At 41.3% G+C, this 24,229-nt stretch overlaps 2 protein-coding genes across 2 annotated transcripts in view; both read left to right on the top strand.

Moving 5' to 3' along the window:
- The first annotated feature begins 1,398 nt into the window (after positions 1 to 1,398).
- The window catches only part of GLB1 (galactosidase beta 1), a 41,301-nt gene continuing 18,470 nt past the window's right edge, over positions 1,399 to 24,229 (top strand). Inside the window, exons 1-10 of the mRNA XM_058825062.1 lie at positions 1,399 to 1,465; positions 11,187 to 11,356; positions 16,915 to 17,065; positions 17,355 to 17,415; positions 18,222 to 18,316; positions 19,550 to 19,730; positions 21,340 to 21,398; positions 22,281 to 22,402; positions 22,484 to 22,524; positions 22,983 to 23,095. Coding sequence (XP_058681045.1) covers positions 1,412 to 1,465; positions 11,187 to 11,356; positions 16,915 to 17,065; positions 17,355 to 17,415; positions 18,222 to 18,316; positions 19,550 to 19,730; positions 21,340 to 21,398; positions 22,281 to 22,402; positions 22,484 to 22,524; positions 22,983 to 23,095 — 1,047 coding nt within the window. The 5' untranslated portion in view covers positions 1,399 to 1,411. The remainder of the gene's footprint in view (positions 1,466 to 11,186; positions 11,357 to 16,914; positions 17,066 to 17,354; positions 17,416 to 18,221; positions 18,317 to 19,549; positions 19,731 to 21,339; positions 21,399 to 22,280; positions 22,403 to 22,483; positions 22,525 to 22,982; positions 23,096 to 24,229) is intronic.
- TMPPE (transmembrane protein with metallophosphoesterase domain) lies at positions 4,159 to 5,969 on the top strand. The gene has a single exon (XM_058825075.1). It carries the CDS (start codon positions 4,214 to 4,216, stop codon positions 5,528 to 5,530), a length of 1,317 nt encoding a protein of 438 aa, XP_058681058.1. The 5' UTR covers positions 4,159 to 4,213; the 3' UTR covers positions 5,531 to 5,969.

Genomic DNA, 24,229 nt, shown 5'->3' on the forward strand with positions numbered 1-24,229 from the left:
GAGAATCAATGGCTTTGTTACTCATGCTGCAGGCTGGCTTATACTGTGACTTTTAATTCTTGAGTTAACTCCCTGCAGAAGTGTGCAGGGCAAAGGGATACAATGACACTCACCGGGAATGAGCACAAGAATGGTACACCAAATATTGAGAGGCTGTGTGCCAGCCAGTGAGATCCTTAGCTGTCTATACAAGGCACTGAGTACAAAGAACTGCATTTGAAGTGCTTCTACACACAGCATGAGGAATAAGCAAGAGGAGCTTAGAAGCCTTGGCTCAGCCCCAGAGATGCACAGTCACCGGCATAAGAGAGCCTCCAGGTAAGGATTAAAGGACAAACAAATAAAGTGGGTGTGATTGTGGGAGTCTACTATAGGCCACCCAGCCAGGATGACAACACCAACAAATTAGTCTTTAAGCAACTAAGAAGTACCTGTAAATCAACATAGCTGATAACAGGTCCATAAGATTCCTGAAGCACCTATACCTCTTGGTACAGGTACTATGACAACTGACTGGGAAAGGTGCCCTCCTTGATTTGTTGCTTATTAACAGAGAGGGACTTGTGGGCAAAGGGATGATTTGTGACTTTCTTGAGTGATGATTTGTGGCTTCCTTGGCCATAGCAACCACGAAGCAATCAAGTTTAAAATCTCTGCTGACAGGAGGAAAACTGCCAGCAAAACTTCAACTCTGGATATGAAGTGAGCAAAATCCAGGCTGTTCTGGGAACTACTTAGTGAGGTCCTCTGGGAAAATGCCTCTTTCTGTCCAGCAAATTTGGCAGAGGCTGCAGCTCTTCTGTCATTCCTTTGGGGAGCTGGGGCAAGCCTTGGACCAACCGGGGTGTGTGTGCTGCTGCAGATGATGGTCTGACCACTGGAGGTAAAGGCCAGAACCAGCTTTCTGTCCCGGCACCTATTGTGCAAGGGCAATCTTTGGAGATGTACTCAGCATTGGCGGTTGTGTCATGATTTCTCCCGAAAGAGGATGAGAGTGCTTTAACATGGGAAGAAGAGCACCCAGGCCCAGTGCTTCGTGTCAGGATGATGGGCTGCCCAGGGGAGACAAAGGTCAGCAAGACCTTTCCATCTTGGAAACTTCTGCGTGGGAGAAATCCTTGGACGTATTCAACATCCCAGGTTGTATCCCGAAGTCTCCCGTGAGCTCCTGACACTGCACGGCAGTGCTGGAACACGGGAAGCAGCGCGCCCAGCCGCAGCGCCTCAGGCGGGGCTGCCGGGGGGGCGTCCCGGGAGGGGAGGGCAGGAGGAGGCCGGGCTCGGAGGGTGGAGCGCCGCTGCCGCGGTGCGGGTGGGGAGGGAGGCGGAGGAGGAGGGATGCCCGTCCTGCGCCGGCCGTTTCCCGGCGGAGCCGTCAGCTGACGCCGCCGTTTCCTGGCTGCCGCCCGCCATGCTGCGGCTCCTGCTCCCGCTGGCCGCCCTGGCCGCGCTCCTCCGGGCGGCGGTGAGTGCCCGCCTCGCCTCCCCCTCCGCCAGGGACACCCGGGGGCAGCGGGGGCCGGCTCTGAGGGGCGCGGGGGCCGCCGTGGCCGAGGGAGGGCTGTCAGGGGCCTCCTGTCGCCGCTGGAGGAAGGCGCTTCGCCTCGTTCCTTTTTTAAACCACGAGCGATTCAGGGCTCACGGGCGGCGCACAGGGCGCGGGTGCCGGGCTTGTGGCTGCGCCGAGGGGAGATCCCGGAGCCGGGGCAGGAAGGTGTCCGTGCGGTTCTCCCGAGCAGGCCGGCCGCTCCCGGCCCGCCGCAGGGGTGGAAGGGCTGGCGGGGCCGCCCGGCCGGAGCGGTGCTGCCGGCGCCGGGGCTCCCTGCGCGCCCGGGACTCGGCCGAGGCCTCGCTGAGCAACCCGGGGCCGTGGGGAACCGGTACCGACACTGCTGGTACATGCCGTGGGAAAACGTGCTCCTCCTGCGCTGTGTGAGAGGAGAGAAAGAGGTTTTTCCTGTTCTGCATGGATTCTGCTGTAGCCGCCTTGTCCCGGGGGACGCAATCCCACAGGCTAAGGACGAATCCTCATGCTCCACAGGTCTCGTGGTTTGTGCCTCGAGTTGAAGGCAGAGTGATACTATTACCGTGGTAGATGTTGTAGTTGCATGAGGCACGGGTGGTTAAAGATGTTTGAAAAATAGAACAACATCATGTGAGACCTTATGGGAGGGGAGATTGGGTCACGGTTGTGCTTTCTTAGGTGTGAGGTTGTTGCTGGGCCTTCCAAAATTTTGAAGGTAGCAGGCAAGAACAAATGCTCTTCAAACTTGGTAGTATGAGCACTTTTGGGGGATTTAATAGGTTTGTTTCAGACAGATAAAATACTGTAAAAATACATTGTTTTGAGAATTTGCTGCCATGGGAGGTTGTAAAACCAGATAGTACTCAACACATTAAAAAAAATGGATTTGCCACATTTAAATACCTCAGGTTCATAAGCAACATCCAAGACTTTCCAACATCCATTTTCAACAAGAAATGACTGTGCAAGAGATTTGCCCTCTAACATCCCTAGTGTAGCAGCTGTGTCAGCTGAAGGAGTATGAAGGAGCAAACCACAGACTGTGGCCAGGGTCCTGTCATTTATTTAAACAGTGTTTCTTACTGCTGTCCAGACAGAGTGCCTAGAGGACCTATGGACTTGAATAAGTAGAGCATTTATTGTGCTCTTATCTTCCTAGCTCTGGGTGTTTTCTGGAGAGACATACGTGCAAAATAGCACTATTTCTTAAGAGTAGTTTAGTAACAACGGAGAGGGTTTGAGGAGCTGAGGCTGGCAGGCACGGTTTCCCTTATCAGCCCACAGTTCCCTGACACAAGCAATGGGGGAAGGGGTTAGGTTAAAAAACTTGGTCTAGTCCTCAAAGTAGATCAGGGTCCTGTCGTCACAGATGTGCTCATGTTCTTTTAAATTAGCTTGAGAGGACATATGCAGAGATAAGCAACTGGGGGTTTGCAGACTTCTGGGCTTAGGCTCACTGCTGAGCCCTACAATGCTGCTTTTGTGCCCTAGTTCTGAGATATTTTTGGCTGTAATGATTGCTTGCTTTCTCTAAGTGTGGCAGGAAGTGTTTTGAAAATAATTGTGCTATTATGACGCTATTATGTCAGACATGGTCTCTGTTGTATGTTATGAAAGACTACCCAAACTTTTTTCATCTATAACTAAAATAAAACAATAGGTTTCTTCTAAATAACAATGTGCAACTTGAGCATTAATAGAAACACGTGACTAAGCAAAATACAGAGCAAAACAGGGAATTCTGCTACCATTTAAACATAACTGATCCTTGCTTGTTTGTTTCCAGTCTGTGAGCAGTCATGCATTAGATTGTGTACTCCCATCTAAAGGACCAGGGTGTGGTATTTTAATCCCTTTTCAACTTGGTTGCATCCTGTTAGACCAGGATATACTAGAACAGGTGTTGGGGTTTTGGAAAACTCTACTTGTAGTGGAAGGGAGCTGGAAGTGAGTAGCAAAACACAGTCTGAGTTTCACTGATCCTACTGATTTCCAGGGCTTTGGAGAAATCTGATTCACAGCAGCAGGCAGGGATATCTGCTGATCATCTGCAGTTTCTGGGACCACAGTTGCATCTGTTCCATGGGGATTTCACTGCTGCTGTAGCATGTGTTAGTAAAACATCTTGCATTTGGTAAGGATGATGTAGAGTGATGCCTGCTTTTCAGATGGAGCCAACTGCTTGGCAAGAAGAACAGAAATCATGTATTAAGTTAATATCAGAAGCAGTCCCAGAACATGTACGGGATTTACAAATGCTATAATGGTTTTTTCCAGGACTCATTGCATCCTCGTTGTGATGTATTGCCATCTACTATTATGAAGTCTTGATGAGAAAAAAGTGTTTAAAAGAAAAGGGGATATGGGGGAGAAATGATTGAGGGGGGCAGACAGGGAGCTTGGAAGGAGACTTCCAGCATCCGGTCTTTTCTGTTGTCTGGTTTACTCCACTTCAGGACATCTCCTTTTTGTCGTTACGACAGTGATTCTGCATGACCCAGCATCTTGTGTAGTGTGTAGAATAACAGTCCTTTATTGCAGTCTGGGAAAAAGGGAATGTGTGTAATATTTTAAAGCGGCTCATACTGGTTCCTGGTTGCAGGCTTTGACCCAAGGCATCCCTTCATAACCACATTATTGACTTCTGGAGACTTCTGCAGAACAGAGGAGAACAGTCAGGAAGCAAAGATGATCTCCTTCAAGCAACTGCCCATTGAAGCCAAGGCTGCAGTGGCTGCAGGAGTGGTTTTCTTCTCCATGATGCTCTCACGGAGTTACCTGGCGGAAAAACTCGATTTCAGGACGCGGCGCTGGCTTCTAAGGCTGCAAATGGCACTATTTGCTAATACACTCATGTTGATGGGATCTCTTCATGTTTGGAGAAGCACAGTCACCACATTCACCAGGTCGTCAGCTGCCAGCTCCTTCTGTTTCATGCTGTGGAAAATAGCTGTGTTCATGTTTCTAGCTTTGGCTCATTCAAGCTTCTTTACATTGCTGTTTCTTGTTGCAGAAGAGCCCTATTTCTTTTCTTTAGCTGCCTACACTTGCTTGGGAGCCTATATTATTCTCATCTTTTTCCTTTTCACTCTAGGCTCTGTAGAACAGGCTTACAAGTTCTTGGCTGGGAGAGGTGCTAAAGCAAGCACTGGCAACAAGAACAGAACAGCACTGAAACCAGTTCTGTCAGTCTTGCTGACTGTTGTGCTGACTGTTGTTGGGCTGTTAAATGCTTCCCAGCCCCCTACTGTGAATTCCGTGGAGATTCCAGTTCACAAGCTGCCCTCAGCAATGAATAACCTGAAAGTGGTGTTGCTCTCAGACATCCATCTGGGGCCCACGGTTGGGAAAACCAAGCTTGCCATGATAGTGAGAATGGTTAAGGCTTTAAAGCCAGACATCACCGTGATTGTTGGGGACCTGTCTGATGCTGAGGCAAAGATCATCCGACCTGCTGTTGAGCCTCTTGGAGAACTTGATTCTCCTTTGGGGACTTACTTTGTCACAGGAAACCATGAGTACTACACCTCAGATGTTAGCAACTGGTTCGAGCTCTTAAAATCATTTAACATTCAGCCATTGCATAACGAGAATGTGAAGATTGTTTCACCAAAGAGCGCTTCTGACTGGTTCTGCCTGGCTGGCGTGGATGATATTGAAGCAGATGTATTGCGTTATTCGGGACATGGCATGGATTTGAAAAAAGCTCTCAGAGGTTGTAGCAGTGAGCATGCAATAGTGCTCCTTGCTCATCAGCCAATTGCTGCAAAGTGGGCCCTTCAGGAGAGACCAGACATAAATTTAATTCTCTCTGGCCATACTCATGGAGGGCAGATTTTCCCTCTAAATGCTGGAGCTTATCTGCTGAATCCATTCTTTGTTGGCTTGTACCAAGTTGGGCAGAATACCTTCGTCTACGTCAGCCCAGGAACGATGTACTATGGAATACCCATGAGACTGGGCAGCAGAGCTGAAATAACAGAGATTATTCTACGTTCTCCTTGAGGAGTTTTCCATTTGACAGACTCCTAATTTTTTTTTTTTTTTTTTGGCCAGTATATTGGCTCTTCTACAATGAAAGCAAATCCTTTTTCAGGGAAGCCAGAGATGTGTTGGGCTGAACTTCAGTAGGTTCTGTTAAGTTTGAGCAGAAAACACTAATTGTGTCTTGGGCCTATGAAACAAATTTGGGACATGTTAAATTATTGAAATAATTATGTCTTTGACTTCATTATTTTGAGGTTCTGCACTTAAAGATAACACTGATGTCACAGAGATAATGTGTGTCCTGTGCATGTTTAGTAATACCTGTGTCCTGCAGCTACTTCATGTTCCACTGTTTGGTGTCCATCAGGCAGCTGCCTTACCAAATCTCAGGCAGGTGAAGTTCTGAGCTTGTACAGTGAAGTCACTGATGTGTCCTTTGCAGAAAGGCCTGCAAGAATGTGCACTGAGTATGTAAACTCGTATGCTGGAATTGTTATGGGTAAGGAAGAGTTTAATAGTTTAGGGTTGCCTTTTTTTTTTTTTAATTGAGACTGGATATTTTTATCCTGCTAGCTGTCTGCAGCATGCAAAAAATTTGGTGAGACTGACACCAAAGGTGAAAGTAGCTGTCTTTCTCAGGCATTGTCCCCAGAATAGTTGGGCATCCAGTAATTGTTTACTGAAAATAGCTCTAATAAAAGCAAATTAGGAGAATTCCAAAATTAACTTCTTTTGCTGTCTGAGCATACAGAACCTCCTTATATAAAGCACTAATTCCAAAGCTGAAATACTCAGTGTCTTTTGTCTTATTTCTGTATTTTTTTTCTTTCTGCCTAATTTCTCCTTCATCATTTTTCTCTTGCAAGAAGAGAAATTTTTATTTCAATACAATGCAAATAAGTTAATGCTTGAAATTTGTTGAAGGCTTTAATATTTAAGTAAATTGCATCCTCTTTTAATGAGACTAAACTCTGCAACAGGTGACTTTCCTTAAGAGCATTTGCATGTCAGTGTCCTGGTTGTCTGATGGGCACATAAGAGAGACACTGCTATGGGATAATGAATAGAGGATTTCTTCCCATCTTTCATAGGAGGGCTTATCATAGATTAACATAATTGTGGGATTTTTGAGGTATTAGAGAATAATTGATACAAATTCTTGTTTCTATATCTTTGCATTCATGTAAGAAAGCCAAAATGTAAAATAATGTGTGACTTTTGTCCAGGCCGATGAAACACTTTACTTCTGTGCATCTTCTCTCCTCCTCTCCCACCTCATTTCTGCTGCATGAAATATCACAAACCACTGGAGCCTGGGAATCCTGCCTCTCTAGTCTGCAGCTGTAGCCACAGGGCTTTCCTTGCTCTGCCTTTCTGCCAGCAGTGCCCATGTTCCCCTCAGGCAGACCCACTGCATGGGGCAAAAGAGAGTGATTCTTATCCAGGAGAGTGAGGATGGGAGACCAGAGCTGTGGTGTTCAGTCTTTTCCTGCCTTCCTGTGTGATCCTGAACCAGACAACCATAAACATTGGTTCCATTCTTCAGCTTCTGTTCTCATATTGAAGGAGATAGGTAGAGGTGTGTTTGAAATGTACTGTAGTCTTTGTAAACTTGAGAGTTTTTTTAAGTTAAATGTTGAGGTTTGACTTCATCCACTCTGAACATCTCCCAGGCAGAGCTTCTAATTCCTATGCTAGTTTTGTATCCTGCTCCTCTGTACAAACATCTTACATTTTTACTCAGGAATAATGAGAAATACTCTAAATGTGTCACAAAGGTTAGTGGAATTGCTGGAGAAGTCAGTCCTCTTCTGAAAGACTGAGTATCTTACCAGCCATGCTCTCTGCTTGCCAGATTAGATAATTTCTGTTTCTCACCACCTATAATTTTGTAAACTTTTTTTATGATAGTGTGATAATATCTGTTTAAGTATCCTAAGGTTTCCATGTGTATTCAACACTGCTTTTTGCAGTTGGTGGCATAGGAGGGAATGAGGAAGGAATTTTGATTGCTCTCTGGTTACTTGTCAACTTGCCTTCAGTTAAGAGCTGTGTTCTGGGTTTAGTGGTGCAGAGTATTCTCACCTGGCCAGTAGTCCAGTAGTCCAGAGGATTTTTACACTTGTTGCACTGAGTGTTCTTAGCATGTTAAGAAGGCTAATTGTTAAGCCAGTTTCCTCTACAGGAGGCATTTGTGGGACTGATTTTAGATTGTGTCAGTTTCTCAGCGAGATGCTAGTATTATTTACTTTTTTCTCCCTGCCCTTTTTATTTCTCTCTTCATTCTGATCAAGTGTATGCAGAAACATAGCTGAAGGGGTCCTTCTATCTCAGAATTTCTTCATTACTTTGTGTGTGCCTCTCTTAGAAAATAATTGTGTATCCTTTCAGAAGCAGATATGCATCATTTTAGGAGTGGTCATGTTCATTTCATACATTCGTTGAGTTCTCCTGATGTAATTTAGTTCTTGCCCCTTTTTTTTGTATCTCTCCTTCTGAAAGGTTGTTTGCTGATGATTACTTCTTACTTTAAATGCTTTCTTTCTGTGCCAAAAGACTTCAAAGCCTTTTCTTATTTTGCTTTTTAGTTATGGATGGAAAGTATCCTATGTCAACTTTCTGTTTGATAAAAGGAATGAACCGTTTCTATAATCTCTCTACTCAGCAATCTCTAACTGTCCTTCAAGGTTCTTTCTATACTTTTTCCAGTTGGATTTGAATGTACACAATGCAGACCTATGTTCAGTATTTCAGATGAAGAAAAATTGCTGTGCTGCTTATTTTTTAATTTTTAAATTTTTTTTGTAAATTTTATGTGTGTGTGTAATGTATTTAATCTAGAGAACTTAACTAAATGAATATACATTTCATCCTATAAAAGGCCAGTTCATTGGGGGCTGAGGAGGAGTTAATTAATGTCAGAATTAATAGCAGAATATAATAGTATCGTCACATTGTGAAAATTATATTTATTATATAATTACTATAGAATGGATTGGAAAATATGTAAATTGTGGTATAACAAATGCTTTAAATGTTGGGATTTAATAAAACTTTATTCTTATAATCAACTATGAGGCCTCTAGTGACCTTTTATTTTGTACCAGTATGCATTGTAGCAGTTTGTGCTGAATAGTTTTAACACACTCATTCTATTTACCAACAAAAAGCTACCAACAATAAACCTTACTAGTTTTGTAAAGTCCTACACCCTTACTGCTCAATCAGTCATAGTGGAAAGTGGGAAAGGCCACTATTACATTTGCCTAAAGCCTGCTAGGAGAAAAAGATGCAGACAGCAGGGGTGAGGATGTGATGCTGAGAAAAGGACCACTGACAGGGCACAGAAAGGTTACTAAGAGAATATTTTGGAAGGAACTGAAGAAAATGAGTGATTTGTGGTTCTCAATTTTGATACTTGAGGTGGAGAAAGAGATGTTCTGTGACTGGTCTAAGAGAGGCTAAAAATCATCAGAGATGGAGGATTTGTACCGGCATTTATTTGCTTTCTAAGTAAGAAAAAGAAAAACAACCCCGGTTTTGTAAATTTGGAGAATGTGAGATTTTTGCCACTGATAAACCATTCGGTGTGTTGAAAATGGAAAAAAAAAATTGTGTTAAGAGACATGCACATTATAAAATGTTGAAATTGCATTAAGGTTGCAGAAATAAACTCTTACTTGATTTAAGCAAGGACAAATTCTTTAGTTCTTCTCATTTCCATATGAGTATGCTCTGAGGGTGTAGGGTGCAACATGATACCCTGTAAGGGTCTGAATTTCCAGCTGGGCACTGATATGAATTGGTATGAAGGAAGTGGCACCCCAACCAGCACTGTTTGTGTTGCTTACCCAACAAGCAGAGCCACTACCCCATCTTCAGGGGACACAAAGTGGGAGTGAATTCCCTGCATGCTCACAATGGTGAATATACAGTATTGGCAGAGCCTGACATGAATTCATGAGGACAGCTCTCTTGTTTTTGTTGCAAGCTCTGGATCATCCCCTGACAATGAAGTAATGCTGAGGAATTGATCATGAAGGAGGTCTGTTTACAATGAATGATGAATGAGGTGAATTCGAAGTATTCTGGTAGCTTCTTCCCTGTCCTCAGCACTGTGGCAGGAAGTGTATCTGTTGGGAAGGTGATTTACACCCATGGTCACAGCTTCAAAAACCCAACTTCTAAATGGTAACTGGTTTAGTGATTACCACTTTCATAATTAATACCTCCCTTTAATTGTTTTAAGATAGCCATGGCTCTCTGCCATAAGTGTCTGTCCCTGAGGGCATGTAAAGTTTTTTTAACGTTCATCATCTCAACAGTTCTCTGCCATGAATGGAACTAAGTGTCTTTTCCATAGACTTCTTGATGTGGTTAGCCTGAATGAGGAAGCTAAAATCCTCTTACAGAGGGACATCACAGCAATTTATTTCACCTCTCCTTATTCCCAGGGATAATGGTCTTTTAATGTGTAAGGTACTTCTATCCATAGTGGTGCTTTTTTTGGGTTTCTTTTCTGTGTTGTTGTGTTGGGTTTCAGAGTTCCACTTAGTCATGTTCATTTTGAAGCACTCAGCTCTGCATTAGTGCTGTGACTTGTCACGGTGCCCTTGAGTAAAAACATTTGAAGAATATGAAACATCTGCTTGGTGTCTGTAAGGGTATAATAGTTTCCTTCACGGGTACATATGGGACAATTCCATCCTAGTGCAGCATGCCCAGCTGTCAGGATGCAGGTTATAAATGAAAGATCAGGAAAAGTCACATATATTTAAATTGAACAGGAAGTAAGCAGCTATACCTACCTGTACATCCTTTTCAGCAATAGTTTGCTTGAGGTCTAACAGCCTGGAGTTACTGTAGCATCATAATTTCCTATGGAGAATCCTAACCCTTGAGTTACATTTATTCCAGAGCAGTTGGTTTGTATTTCTGAATTCTGTGTGGTCCTGATTTTGGAAAGGCCTGACATGCCCATACCTTTGTTGAATCAAGATTTATTTATCTTAATAAAATTAAGTAATCATAAGAGTGGGTCCAAGTTTGTGGAAACAGAGCATAAAAAGCCAGTGCTGTGCAGCACTTCCTTTTTGTGTTTCCCTGCCAGCTCCTTGCTGTATCCTCTCATACTTGTTGCTACACATCCACCACACAATTTCACTTGTTCCCTGTTGGCAGAATGCTTTCAATTGCTATGTGTATCTAGGACATTTTCCCCTACATTTTTTAGGTTTTCTGTAAAATAATGCTTTTGTTGCAGATGGAACATGCTGTTGTCTTCCTCCTTGGAGTTTGTAGTCTTGAAATGATTGTAAAGTGCTATCTCAGTTGCTCTGTGTAATGACATTCTGGGGATAGGCATATTGGCTTAGCAATTTTGTCCTCCATTTTTCAGGAGGGAGTGTGTTTTCTAACAACTACATCTACTAGTTTCCTTGTTCTTTTATCCTGTGACACTTTGCACTGACTCCCTTCTGCTGATTTGTTGTGCTAAGACTCAGGTGGGCTATAGATAGCTAGAGGAAAGTCATTCACCATCTCTTATTTTAGGACCATTGCATCTTCTATTGTAGACAACCCACAGATGTTGTATAGCCTGTTCTCTGTGTCTTTCAAGGCAGAAAAAAATGACACTGTGTCTTTTTTTGTTTTGGTTTGGTTTTGTGTACAGAATGTACCTGGGAGGAGTTTTGGGATTGATTATGAATCCAACAGCTTTGTCAAGGATGGGAAACCTTTCCGTTACATCTCCGGTAGCATTCACTACTCGCGGGTGCCCTCGTATTACTGGAAGGACCGCCTGCTGAAGATGAAGATGGCAGGGCTTGATGCCATTCAAACGTGAGTAGCTGTTGATTTCTGATGGATTTGTGGTCCTGGGAGCTGTATGAGAACTCATTAAGAGCCTGCCATTGTTACTTGTTTATTATTTTTCCAGTAATAGGTGAGGAAGCTCTGGAGAAGTGAAGGGTGGTACAGGATGACTTTTGACCACATAAATGGGGGCATCTGGGCAGGTTGTAACCACCAGTCTGTTCCCCTGATGATAGGCTACTCCTCTGACTTCACAACCCAGGGTGCAAGTGTGACTGAAATAAATTGTTGGACTATGAACTTTGGCAACTATGGAACAATTATACATGCTCTGCCTCTGCCAGGGACACTGTACTCTCTGGTCAAAAGGCAGACTAGGTGTGAGGAAACAATAACCTAGTTAGTACAGCCTGGGTTGGTATCGCTCAGAAGCCTTGAAAATGTTGGTGAATACTGCAGTAACATTTAAAAGCTGTTTTACCAGAAGCATTTAAATTTAGATAAATGGATGGGGAGCTAGGTGTACTTATTTAAAAAGAAAAAGCTTAAACAGCTTTCGTTTGTGTGTGTGTGTGTGTGCAAAACCCCTAGTCCTTGTCTTTTCTACCTGGTCGTGTACTTAATTCAACAGATGAGGCACAAATTCTTTCTCTTATTTTTGCCATGGCTTCATTGACAAGGGAAGTGGTACTGTGTAAGGCACAGTCTTTTCAGGCAATTGTTGTAATTCCCAAACAGGTTTGTTTTCTTTTCTTAAGTCATTGCAAGGCTTAGAGCTTCTCTTTGAAACCACCTGCTTTTGTGCTGTAAAAAGTTCAGCTTCTGACAGTGCAGAGCTTGTAGGCTCTCTAGAAATGGTTTCTCACCCTTGAAATCTGTATTGTTGTTAGACCTGCAAGTTGCATGGTTCCTTTGTACCCTTGGGGATGAGACTAGTCAGAGTTAGTAGCTGAAGAACAGACAGCAGGGAGAGAAAAAAAAAGTTGAATTTTTCCAAATTTAGGGTTCTCTATTTTTTTGCATATCTTAAGACTCTTGCCTGTGTTGGGATGATGCAGTCACTCTGTTGAGTGGTTTTGTAGTTGTTTTTGCTTTTTTCTATCAAGGAATCAAGTTCTGTCTTTGCTCACATTAATAAGAGCAATGGGATTAAGAAACACACTTGCTCAGGACCAGGTTGCTGGATTTGCCCAAGTAATTACTTTTTGCTGAAATAAAAGTAATTTAAAGTGGACCTGGAAATTATGCCTTTTGGTGTCTGGCTTGAGGGTCAGCCTGTGACTGACCCTATGATCAGTGACTCCTGTGATCCATAGTGTCTCATACTTCCCTTATGTCTCTCATTAATTTTCTTCCTCCTCCCAACACCCATGTATTTTCAATGCCCTTTGTTCATTTCCAGCTTTTTCAAATAGTCCATTTTTTTCTTTTTAATTTTTTTAAATTGCCTTTTCATGTCTCTGATGCATCACTGGAATTGAGATAGATATATTTTTTTTTCCATTCCCTTTGTCACTGTTGTTCAATGGCAAATTGCTGCAGGGCCAGTTTGAGTTTTTTCTTGTTGCTTTCTCCCTCTTCATTTGTGATCTCCCACTAACAAGGTGGGTGTTTCCTTCTTTCTTTTCTGCTTTTTTCCCTTGTTGAGACTTCTTACTCTGCTTTACTGTTTTGCCTTAGTATCTTTCTGCTGTGCAGGAAGCAGTGAAGATTTGTTTTTTTGCTGGTGCCAGCTGATCTGTGTTGGTCTTGGGAGAGCTGAGCTGTGTCTGTTTTGGCACAAAAGGTGCTGTGCAGCTGGCAAGTGGTTATGGCAACTGTGGCTTTAGGTGTTGCTGCTGGATCACATCATAACAGCTTTATTAGTCTCCTCTTGTTTTTCTAAGAGCAGACTGAGGTTCTTTGACTTTCTCTCCGATTATTGCTCACATCTGGATTTTTTCTGCTATGGTGAAAGATAAATCTGAAAATGTACTTTAGAAGCAGAAAGTGCTCCAGTGCCTTGCATTTTCTACAAGAGTCAAATCCATGTGTCTTTCCATCTGACACTAATCACTGTCTCTCCTTATGCTAAAAAGCACCTCACGTACAAAAAAAACCTTTTGTTTTTCTTTGAGGTTTGTCGATAATCAAGTCTTACTGCTTTTGATTATTTGAGAAAAATCTATGAGTATTCATATTACCCCAAAGAAATCTTCTGTGATCTTGTGTGATTTTGGTAAAAAAAATGGAAATTGGTCTATGTGATTGGGTTTTTGTTTTCTCTTCTTCTGCATACTCTCTCCTGGATCAGTAATACTGCTAGCAAGGGACAGAGGTATAAATTTTGTGAAGTCATTCTGGAATGAATGGGCAGCAGCACTGCCAAACTCTCTGGCAGAATGTGGTGGTTGGATTCTTAATCTTGAGGCCTCATCTGAAGACTGTGATTTTGTTGCTTGGGATTTTTTCCATAAGACAGGGAATGGTCCTGCTATAATTTGAAATATGGGAACCTTCCTTGTTCTTATAAAGGCGTTCCCAGTGAGGTTTACCACTTCAAGGAAAACAGGATCCTTATATTATGGGATTGTGCTTGTAAATATCTTGTGGATAAAGCCAAACCAGACATGTTCTCCTTCCTGTTATCTGCAGCCTTTTTTCCAAAAGGCTGTTTGTGCCTTGATGCATCATTCAGCTCATGACTGAGGCAGCAATTCCTCCTGGTCTCTCGAATAGGTGAAGTCAGTACATGAATATAATTGTCTGCACCTGGTAACACCTTAAGCAATAACAGAACATGAGAAAACAGATGACAGTAAGCTTGATCTTATATTAAAGCCTAAGAGATCAAGGCTTACCCCTTCTAAAGAGCAGGTTGAAATTTAATGTGGTTGGTGTGATGTCCCAGAAGGTGGTGGAGGAGGATGCTGAGGAGCTCACTCCCCACCTCAGCAGAGGTGTCTGGTCACACAGGTCCTTGTTTTCAGTTTCTGGACTGTGTCTGCCAGCTGGAAATGAGTGCTGGCTGAAGAAGGCATCTGGAAAGCACGGGAGGTCTGGGGTTTGTTTTGTGCAGAGCAGATAAACAATTGCCACTAGATGGGGCAGAAGATGTATACAGAATTTACTGATCAGTGGAGATGCTTCCTGGAAGAATCCACAGTTACCTTTACAGGCTCATAGAAAGTTAAAGAATGTTGAGCATTTTCTTTGTTTTACTCTATTTGTTGACTAATGAACAGAGGGGTGTAAACCTGTACAAAGTCCTTCTATGAAGGAGCTGCTGTTTAGAATATGAAATATTTAAAATTTAAACACAAAGACTTTAAAGACTTTTTTAAAGACTCATAAATGAGTAATCTAACTAGCATGCTCATTGATGAAAATAGTACAATTTATTCAATTTTACACTATTAAGATAATCCCAGCCTGGTATTAGAGAGAGAATTATCTGTACATTAAAGAAGTTGAAGTGTGATTTTTTGCCTGTTGATAATATCTGAAATAGGAGAGGAAAGCTGTAACTTCTAAAGAAAGGGAGGTTATAGCATGAAGCTTAGAAATTGTGTGTAAATGGAAAGTAAACTCAAATACAAAATAAATACCATATTTCAAAAAAGGATTATGAGATTGAAAAGACTGAAAAAGAATGAGATTTTCCTTTATAAGTTCATTATTCTGTAGCTAAAGCAGTACAGGATTAACAACTGACTGTAAATTTTGACAATGGTGTGTAACAAATATATTCATTAAAGATAACAATTTCAATTATTTCATTTGAGACCATCACTAGCTGTAGAAAATGTATTGCTGGATTAAAGTGTCTTAGTAACCATTTTTAGACCAATGTTTAAAATAAATTTTTATCATGATTCATTATATAAAACAATGGTTTCAAATAGGTTTTTTTCTTGTGCTTCTTCCCTTTTTCTCTGCTAGAATCTGCTTTTTTTCCAGTCTTGTGGTCAAGCATGTGACATAAATTAAAATTGTTTCTGGAAGGATTTTTCTATTTTCTTCCATCTTGAGCATAAGGGAGCTGGAGAAAACCTTTCATCCTCACCTCAGACAGTATTAAGTGCATTTAAACCTTAAGACTTATTTCTGAACTAGTTGATAATTCAATGAGTGTATTTTCACATGGTTCATATATTCATTAAATGCACATGTAGTTTTTTTTACAAGTGAGTTAATTGTGCTTCAGAAACAATTAGAGCAGCTTGACACAGAAATAAAGTATACCACATGGAAGAAAAATCTGCATTTTGATGCCTGAGTGCATTGCTCTGACTCCATCCTGGCACTCAAATTTGAAGCTTTATCTTTTCAAACAGAGGCTTAAAATTTTGGCATTTGAGATGCTATAATATTCACGAAGGTTGAAATATTATAATTTTTGTATTTGATGTTCATGTACATGTCTGTCTGTATATGACCATTTTAGTAGTGTACTCATGAGAGGGTTCCTGTTTTTCTTCCTTATTGAAAGCATTGTTTTAGGGACTTTATTTCCCTCTTGGGTGGTTTTTGCAAAATTAAATGTGGAACATACTAACAAACCCAGGCAGTAAGGAAAGTGTTGCCTTAGATGATCTTTGCTTGACTAGACACAGTTTTGGGAATTTTAGAAATTTTAGGGGAATGAGTTTTCACATTCCCTTGAATCCTTGCTCGGGTTGTACTCATCCCTAATTTTAGTCTGTCTGTGCTAGACTGCCACTTAGTACCATGGCAAACACAACATGGTTGTCAAGCAGGGATTATCAGCTACAACACTGCTCATGGTATTTGGTAGATTTCTATTTCTTTGTTGTCTTGAAACCAAGTGGGTTTTTTTTTTTATTTCTGTGAGATGTTCTGTGCTGAGGCTGTGGTCTCCTGAGTCCTAGAGGTAGGAGAGAGGTGTTCTTTCAAATGGTGATGTGCTTGTTTGACATCTTTGTTACTTAGTTGAAATTAAGCTTTGCTTTGTCCAAGTTCTTGGGCACCTTAACATTTCTTAACTTAATTGTTCTTCCAGTGGTGGTTTTCCAGGACTTGCATTGTTCCTGGTCAATGAAAACTTTTGGGACCTAGATGCAATATGACTTGAGGCTTAAGTGTTTTTCAAATTCTTTGCAGTGGCAGCAGCATAGACCTGGGAGCCTGGTTGGTGTTCTCTATGCAAGCTGGGTGATCCATTCACATGAGGGTCACATGCTGTTTTGTGCTTGTTCTTGGCCTCCTCCTTCATGAGTGGTTTACCACATTCATCTCCTCATCAACCTCCCACCACTATACAGCTGCCAGCTGCCTTGCCAGCTTCAAAACTGTTTATTTAATTTTGGAACAGATATCATGGTTTCACAATGGCACTTCCAGAACCTGTTCTTGCTCTGATAGGGACTCCTGCAGACATAACCCTAATTTCAGTGTCAATTTTAAAGCCTTCTGCTGTATGAAATACCTGGCAGAAGAAAGGCCAGAGAGTTACTCCTGTCTTCTACTGATCCAAAGGATCAGCAGCATTACTGATCTCTGGGGCATGTACTGCAAGTAGCTGTTTTCCAGAATTCAGGTTTAGTCTCAGTTTCCTAATGGAAGGTGATTTTCTCTCTTAATAGGTATGTCCCATGGAACTACCACGAACCCCAGATGGGCACGTATGACTTTTTTGGTGGCAAAGATCTAGAGTATTTCCTGCAGCTTGCCAATGACACTGGATTGCTTGTTATCCTGAGAGCTGGACCTTACATCTGTGCAGAATGGGACATGGTATACAACCTTTTGTAACAGCTCACTTCTAGGGTAAATCTAGTGCAAGTATTTCTTAAAGTAAACAGACTTACTCATTGATGTATCCTTATACAAGAGTCTTGGTGTAGTGAGTTAAAATCCATGCATCCTAAGTGACTTCTTACAATACAAACTTACTCTGTATTTTTTTCTTTAGGAATTACTACTTGTAGAAAATCAGTTTTCCTGTCTCAGTATGTGTCTTAATAAGAGGCTAAATTCTTCTTAGGAGTCCTAAATATGTCACTGTTTCCCTTTCTTTTCCCAGGGAGGCCTTCCTGCATGGCTGTTGGAAAAGAAATCTATTGTTCTCAGGTCTTCTGATTCAGGTAGAGGCATCAGAAAAGGCCATTAAAAATACACTGTAACAGCAAGGCAACTTTCTGTTTGAGGCCATTACTAGATAATTCATATTTCAGCTCACGTTTTCTTGTGAGTAAAATCTTCAATGCTTTTAATTAGAAGCATGCATTCAAAAAGTGTGTAGAACAATTAAAGTAGGGGAGAAAGTTTCCAAGGTATTGTCAAGTTGGTGCCAAGAGGGGAATCATTGTCACATTGAGGAAAAGAATGCTTCAGCCTTGAGGTTTTTGGATTTGCCACAGCTAGTCATAATGGGGATCTTTCTTGGCTGGTCAGCGTGCAGTCCAGAACAAGTTACAGCATTCTCATGTGCTCCTGTTTAAGAATCAGACATAGGAGAATAAGATGAGACAAGAGGTTAATGTGTTTGTTGGAGTGAATGTAGGGGGTGAATATATAGATATCATATCCAACTTCAGTTCTGCTAACTGTGGTTAAATTATCTATTTAAAAAATAGTACATAGATCAACAATTGAATTTTTCTTCCTGTTCTAATGCATTATGACAACCTGTGAGACATAATGAAGTTCTTTTGATAATTTTCCAAGTTCATCAGTATTTAAATGTTTTATTTTTTAGTAAACTGTATTGGAAGCATTTATGACCAAGTAGAAGAGCACATTTGTTCAAGTATAAGAGCAAACTGTTCATTAAATGCTGTTCATAAATTACGTAATTAGAATACTATGTAAAGATGACCCATATGTAATTTAAAACAAAATTAGAAAAAGGCAGAAAAGTTGTGAAACATGTATACTTTGTGTATCACAGATTACCTGGAAGCGGTAGAGAGATGGATGGGTGTCCTTTTGCCAAAGATGAGGCCTTATCTCTATGAAAATGGAGGTCCAATCATCATGGTGCAGGTAACTTTCTGAAAACCAGATGAACCCAAGCAGCATGAATGCTTATACGGCTCTTACAGGCACACCATGAGTCTTGGGTGGTGGTGTCACAGGTGTTTCTTAACTTTCAGGCAGCTGCAAGATTCTGATGAAATACCTTATCCTAAAGAACTGAATCCACTGTTTCTAGGACTCAGAGAGCCCTCATCTGCTCTGTGAAAGTTGTTTCCCACAGCTGTATAAGGCAATAGAGGGAACTTTTGTAGCTTTTTAGATCTGAGGTTTGTGGCAATTCTCGCATAAAGCCAAAATGCATACAGTTCCCTGAAACAATCTGACAAGAAAAAGGGGGATAAGAATACCCTTAGACAGAAGCAAAAGCAGTATGGAGTAAGCCTAATTTAGCACCTAATTTGAGTTTTAAATGTTTCAGAGCACAATTTTGTATGTTCATGGTGAGTAGCTTCTGTCCTAAACTCCTTCTAGATAGACGTGTGGGAGTGATTGTCCTATATTTGTAGTATTTGATCTTAATAAAGCTTTATTTCAATTTCTTTAAACTCCCTGACTGGCACAGGTTGGGATAAGAGACCCTTTTTGTAATATGCCCAAGATAATTTTGTTGAACGGTGTGTTCTGTCTGTTGAGCAGAAGCACTGGGAAAAATTATTCTTTGGCAGAAGTAAGATGCTTATAACAGGATTTTCAGAAATAACCTTCAGGATTGAAACCTGTTGGATCTGGAGCTGAAAAGTTCATCTCCTTGGAAAAGGGGCAAGATGTGTGCCTCACAGTAGTAGCACAGTTGTTCTCCCTTCAATCCTTTTGAGTCTATTTCAGGGCTTTGTGGTTCATGTGAGCCCTTTGTAGATGTCTCTGTTCTGAATGTCCAGTTTTGTTGTAGTTTTGATCATTTCACAACCTGTTCTATGGTTTTATTGGTCTGCTTGGGAGGTGGGTTATAGATCTCAGATTTTAATAGAGACTCTATTATGATCACTGTAGCTAAACAGCTACTTTGGGGGGAGGATGAATTTTGCAGGAAAATGGCTTAGCTCTGCACAGTGAGGGGTCCACTGTAAAGTACAGTTGATAGGAATGAGTCTTGTCTTCTCATACTCCTCACATCTGGACTTAGTGACATTTTCAATATTGCTATCAAAGGAACAAGAGGGTTGAATTTGTGCTTTCTGTTTTGTTATCAGATGCAGACTGAATTGGCTATGGCTTTACTAACTTGCCTTTGCTCTGCAGGTAGAGAATGAGTACGGAAGCTACTTCGCTTGTGACTACGACTACCTGCGCTTCCTCCTGAAGCTCTTTCGCCAGCATCTTGGGGATGAGGTGGTGCTCTTCACAACTGATGGTGCCAGCCAGTTTCACTTGAAATGTGGGGCTCTCCAGGGTCTCTATGCAACGGTGGACTTTGCTCCAGGTTGGAGACTGCTGTTTGATTCCAAAAATTCTGAGCTCTTTGTGTTTGTTGCAGGACAAACTTACTTGACTGCTTGCCAAACTTGCCTGCTTTGTTTAAATGGGTTAACAGGCATTTATGTGTATTTAACATACTCTTAAACATTCAAGAATCACCCATGACCGCTCAGTTAGAATGTCATAATCACTTCCTTGCATCTTGGAATCATGAATAGCCAGTTTTGCTGCTCATAGCGCATACCTCCTAAAAATTAGCAATAATAGTTGACATTGATTCCTTGATTATTTTAATATACCTTTTTGGTGTTGAGGTTTTTTAATGTTCTCTGTCTGTCCTGGAATCCAGCCATCCAAATACATTTCTTTTTATGCCAGAGGTTATTAGGAAAAAAATACTGTTGAAGATCATCATTAGAAATGTGCACACTGCTACAATTTATTGTGTTATAGGTCTGAAAAATGGCTAAGCATTATTAGTGTGATCAGAGAGTACCCTTTTGATAGACGAGTTAAGAATTTAAATGTTTGTATACTGCATGGACTTGACAAAATAGGCTTAGGGCACAAGAAACAAACTCCAAGACAGATATTTTTGGGTTTTTATTGTGCATTTTTTTTTAATTTTATTTTTAATTTTTTATTGGCCTCTTCTGTACTTTATTCTCTCTACAACCAAACACATGTGCTTAGCAGAGATCTGTTTTCTTGCAAGTTGAATGAAATTGTGGATGTCTTCATGTAGATCCTTTTGTGGGATTCACATTCTCTGAACCTGAGACAAGCAGTGAGAAAAGCAGAGAAGAGAATGATCAGAACAATTCTTATCTCATTTACTGCTCCCGTGTTGTGCCCAAGTAGAATGCAATATGGAAATTGTTTACCCAGAGTGATGGTGTTTTGTTTCCTTGGCCTATCAGGGCCAAGTTCGTGTCCAGACTGCCAGTCAGCAGACAGTCAAGAGATTTTGTTCAGTTGAGTTGAGTGCTTGCGCAGTTTCAGTTTAGATGTAGTGTAATATAGTGTAATATAGTACAGAATAATAGTATAATAAAGTAATTAATTAGCCTTCTGATATCATGGAGTCCTCCTCATCATTCCTCCCACCATCAGGCAAAATTACACCAATATCCTTTATGCAATGGTGAGCCACCATTCCACCAGAGAAGTTGTTTCCAGCCACTGTGGCTTGAGCCACTAGGAGTGATCAAGAGTGAAACACCTCTTTAGAGATTGCCTGGTTTCTACTCTTCCCCGTAGCCTTGGTAACGTAACCCCAGACTTAGACTTTCCAATGATCAATAGCAATTCTGACACATCTCCGACTTCTTTGTGTCAGGATGTCATTTCTGAGAAAAGCTGGGTTTTCAAAGGATGTGTCTCAAAAGCAAAGACACTTACACAGGCATGCATATGTGCATGTATATATTTAAAATAAGTTTTGCAAGTTAAACATCAGAATTAAAAGTATTGATTCCTGTGTTTGCTGGAGCAGCTTTCTTGTCATTATTTTTTGCTAGGCTGGAAGGGAGATAAAACACCAATTTCAATAAAATGATGAACCCAGAAAATCATGGATATAGCAACTCATTTTTATTTCTTTCTGTTTATAGGTGGCAATGTCACAGCAGCATTCTTAGCTCAAAGGAGCAGTGAACCCATGGGCCCTTTGGTATGTGTTTTCACTTAAACTTTTTGTATCATGTCTAATCTTGAAGTTGTTAATCAGAGAGGGATTGACAGCACTGCTTGAACAATTTTAGGGACCTGTTCACAAAGGTATAATTTCCAAGTCAGAAAAGTGAATAGAGGAACTTGTCTGTGTGTTTGTAAAATCCACATCAACTGCTGCTCTCCAAATGCTATTTTAGTCTCAAAAAGTAATGATTTTGCTTCAGTAGTTTTCCTTGCTAAGACAAATGTTTACAAAGCGGCGGAAACACTAAGGATGGTTAGACAAGTTAGTGAGATATGTGTGTAGGTAGAAGTTAAAAGCAGAATTAAAAGGGCAGATTAGAAGTTGTTTCCTGTTTTCAGCTACCCTAGAGGTTTTATACAAGCTGTGGTGGGATGTGAGAACACTGGAAGCCATTTTGAGAAAGGGAGAAGGCCTGTTGAGGCTACAAAATTATCTCTGTGCTAAGGAGTTGTTTAGAAAGCAATTTGAAATATTTTTCATTACATCCAGGTTGTATATGCTGTTCTGCAGAGAATATGTTGATTCCGTCATTTATTTGAATGCCAAGCATCTGAAACACATCCTTGTTGCCAGGTTCCCAAGAAATCCATACTCTTTGATGCTTAAGCAGTTTTTTTCAAAATGTCCCTATAAAATTATTGAAACAATCCTTTAATTCCTTTGACCTGCAGTCTGCTGAGAAGAACTGATCTAGTATGTACTTTGCTGTATTTATAGTAGTTTAAAAATGGCTCAAATTAGTCAAGGTGCCTTTTTTTCCTTCCCTCTTACAGTTAGGAACCTTAGTTCACATTGCATTCAGTTCTTGTTCCCTCTTCACGTTTTCCCTTCCTCTTTTGCCCTTCCTCCTTTCAGGTTAATTCTGAGTTTTATACTGGATGGTTGGATCACTGGGGGCACCGTCATTCTGTTGTGCCCGCAGAAACTATAGCTAAAACACTTAATGAAATCCTGGCACGTGGTGCTAACGTTAACCTGTAAGTGTGTGTTCAGTAGAGCTTAATTTTGGGGGGATTTCTTTTCCCAGTTCAGCAAAACCTGATTTTTTTTCTTTTTAGGTACATGTTTATAGGTGGGACTAACTTTGCCTATTGGAATGGTAAGAAATTACTTAAATTATACTAATGGTGGAGGGGAGCTCCTTTTGAATTAGGTAGTAATGTATTTTGTGAAAGAATGAGCTGTGCCTACTTGCCCATGGCAAAAGACATGACTGCGCTAGCTGTTCTTTGTTTATTGCCAACATGTTGTACCAAACCAACATGGTATTTGTCTTTTCCAAGGCTACTTCTGCTTCACCAGGTGCTGTGAAACAGTTGGAGCACAAATAAAAATATGTTTCTCTTCAGAGTATGTCACAGAGTGGTGTAAGCTCACAAGGACATTGTCCTCCTTCAGTTTTTTATGCCAAATCCCAAACATCAAGGCCTACACTGAATCTAAAAGTGTAGCAGAATCTGTCTGAAATCAGAAAGAATTCTGGCAGTTGATACCTTTGGGAAAAAATCCATCTCTTCCACTGTTTTTATTGCTTTTTCTTTTTTCCTCCTCCCCTAGGTGCTAATATGCCTTATATGCCTCAGCCCACTAGTTATGACTATGATGCTCCCCTGAGCGAGGCGGGAGATCTGACAGAAAAGTATTTCACCATCAGAAAAGTCATTGGTATGGTGAGTGTCCCCAGGACATTTTTAGAATGGTTCTTTGAGACATCCTCCAAACTGTCTTGTTCTTGTGTTGGTGGAAGTTACTCCTCAATGTACTATTTTCTGCAGCTGGGGGAAGTGAAATGGAACCTGACAATTAGGCCAACTTAACTGCTTCTTGTTACAAAAAACAAAAGATCTTGCCCCTCTCTAGCTATTCTTTCTGTCCCAGTGGCTTCCTGCTTCCTTTTAGAGGAGAGGATACTGGTGTAGGTCTGACTCTGACATGGTTCAGCTCTTCTTTTTTCCTACATTTGTTTTCTCTCAAGGTCAGTAAGGTGAATCAGCTCACTCAGTAGGATGAGAGCCAGTGCTGCCACAGGGGGAGCAGAGGGAGGTGGGAAGGGTTTGGCTGGGAGTAGAGATGGAGGAGGAGTGTACAGAGCTTTTTCCTTGCAGCATCAGTCAGCCATTCAGTCAACTTAGGCTGATGAGCTGATGTCAGCCCAATCTGTGCTGCAGTTTAGTGCTTTGGCTGTCCCAAACTCCATGTTGAGGTTTTGGGCCTCTGAGAAAGACCAGGCTTACTCAAAAGAACACATCTCGGTTTTGTGTTTTCACAAACTGCAACTAGTGGGTGGGACCAGCTTTGCCTTGCTGTAAAAATTCAGTGTCTCCACAAACTGGAGATTGAAGTAAAACATGGAACCTCTGTCTGTGTTTTGAATAGCCTTGCACTGGAGGCTGTTCAGATGAGGCTTAAAAACAGGTTCCATGTGAATCCCAAGGCTCAGGCTTATAGTCTCTATCCTGTTGCATACCAGCAACATTCCTATGCACTAGAAGACATTTTTATTTTAAGAGTAGGTCTCCCAAAAGTGTACTACACTTTCTTTAGGGTGGAGAATGCCTTTATGTCTTTAACTGTGGAAGGCCTGCTGTGGATTTTTTTTTCTTCAATTTCACCATTATCCCTAAGCCTGATCGGATAAATTGATGGGATAATTTTGATGGCCTTTCCAAGGGGAGTTTCCTGTCTTGATACAGCTTTTCTCACCAGAGAAATCCACAAACTTCCTGATTTTGAGTTGTTTTCTTCAAGGTGCAAGACCCCTCTCTGAGATGTAAGTAGTAATCTAGTGCAGTGAGAGAGCCTTG

The sequence above is a fragment of the Ammospiza caudacuta genome, chromosome 1, assembly GCF_027887145.1.
Source record: "Ammospiza caudacuta isolate bAmmCau1 chromosome 1, bAmmCau1.pri, whole genome shotgun sequence".
NCBI classification, from domain to species: domain Eukaryota; kingdom Metazoa; phylum Chordata; class Aves; order Passeriformes; family Passerellidae; genus Ammospiza; species Ammospiza caudacuta.

What these genes read in the sequence shown, in the direction of transcription:
- TMPPE (XM_058825075.1), top strand. Translation starts at nt 4,214, where the DNA reads ATGATCTCCTTCAAGCAACTGCCCATTGAAGCCAAGGCTGCAGTGGCT.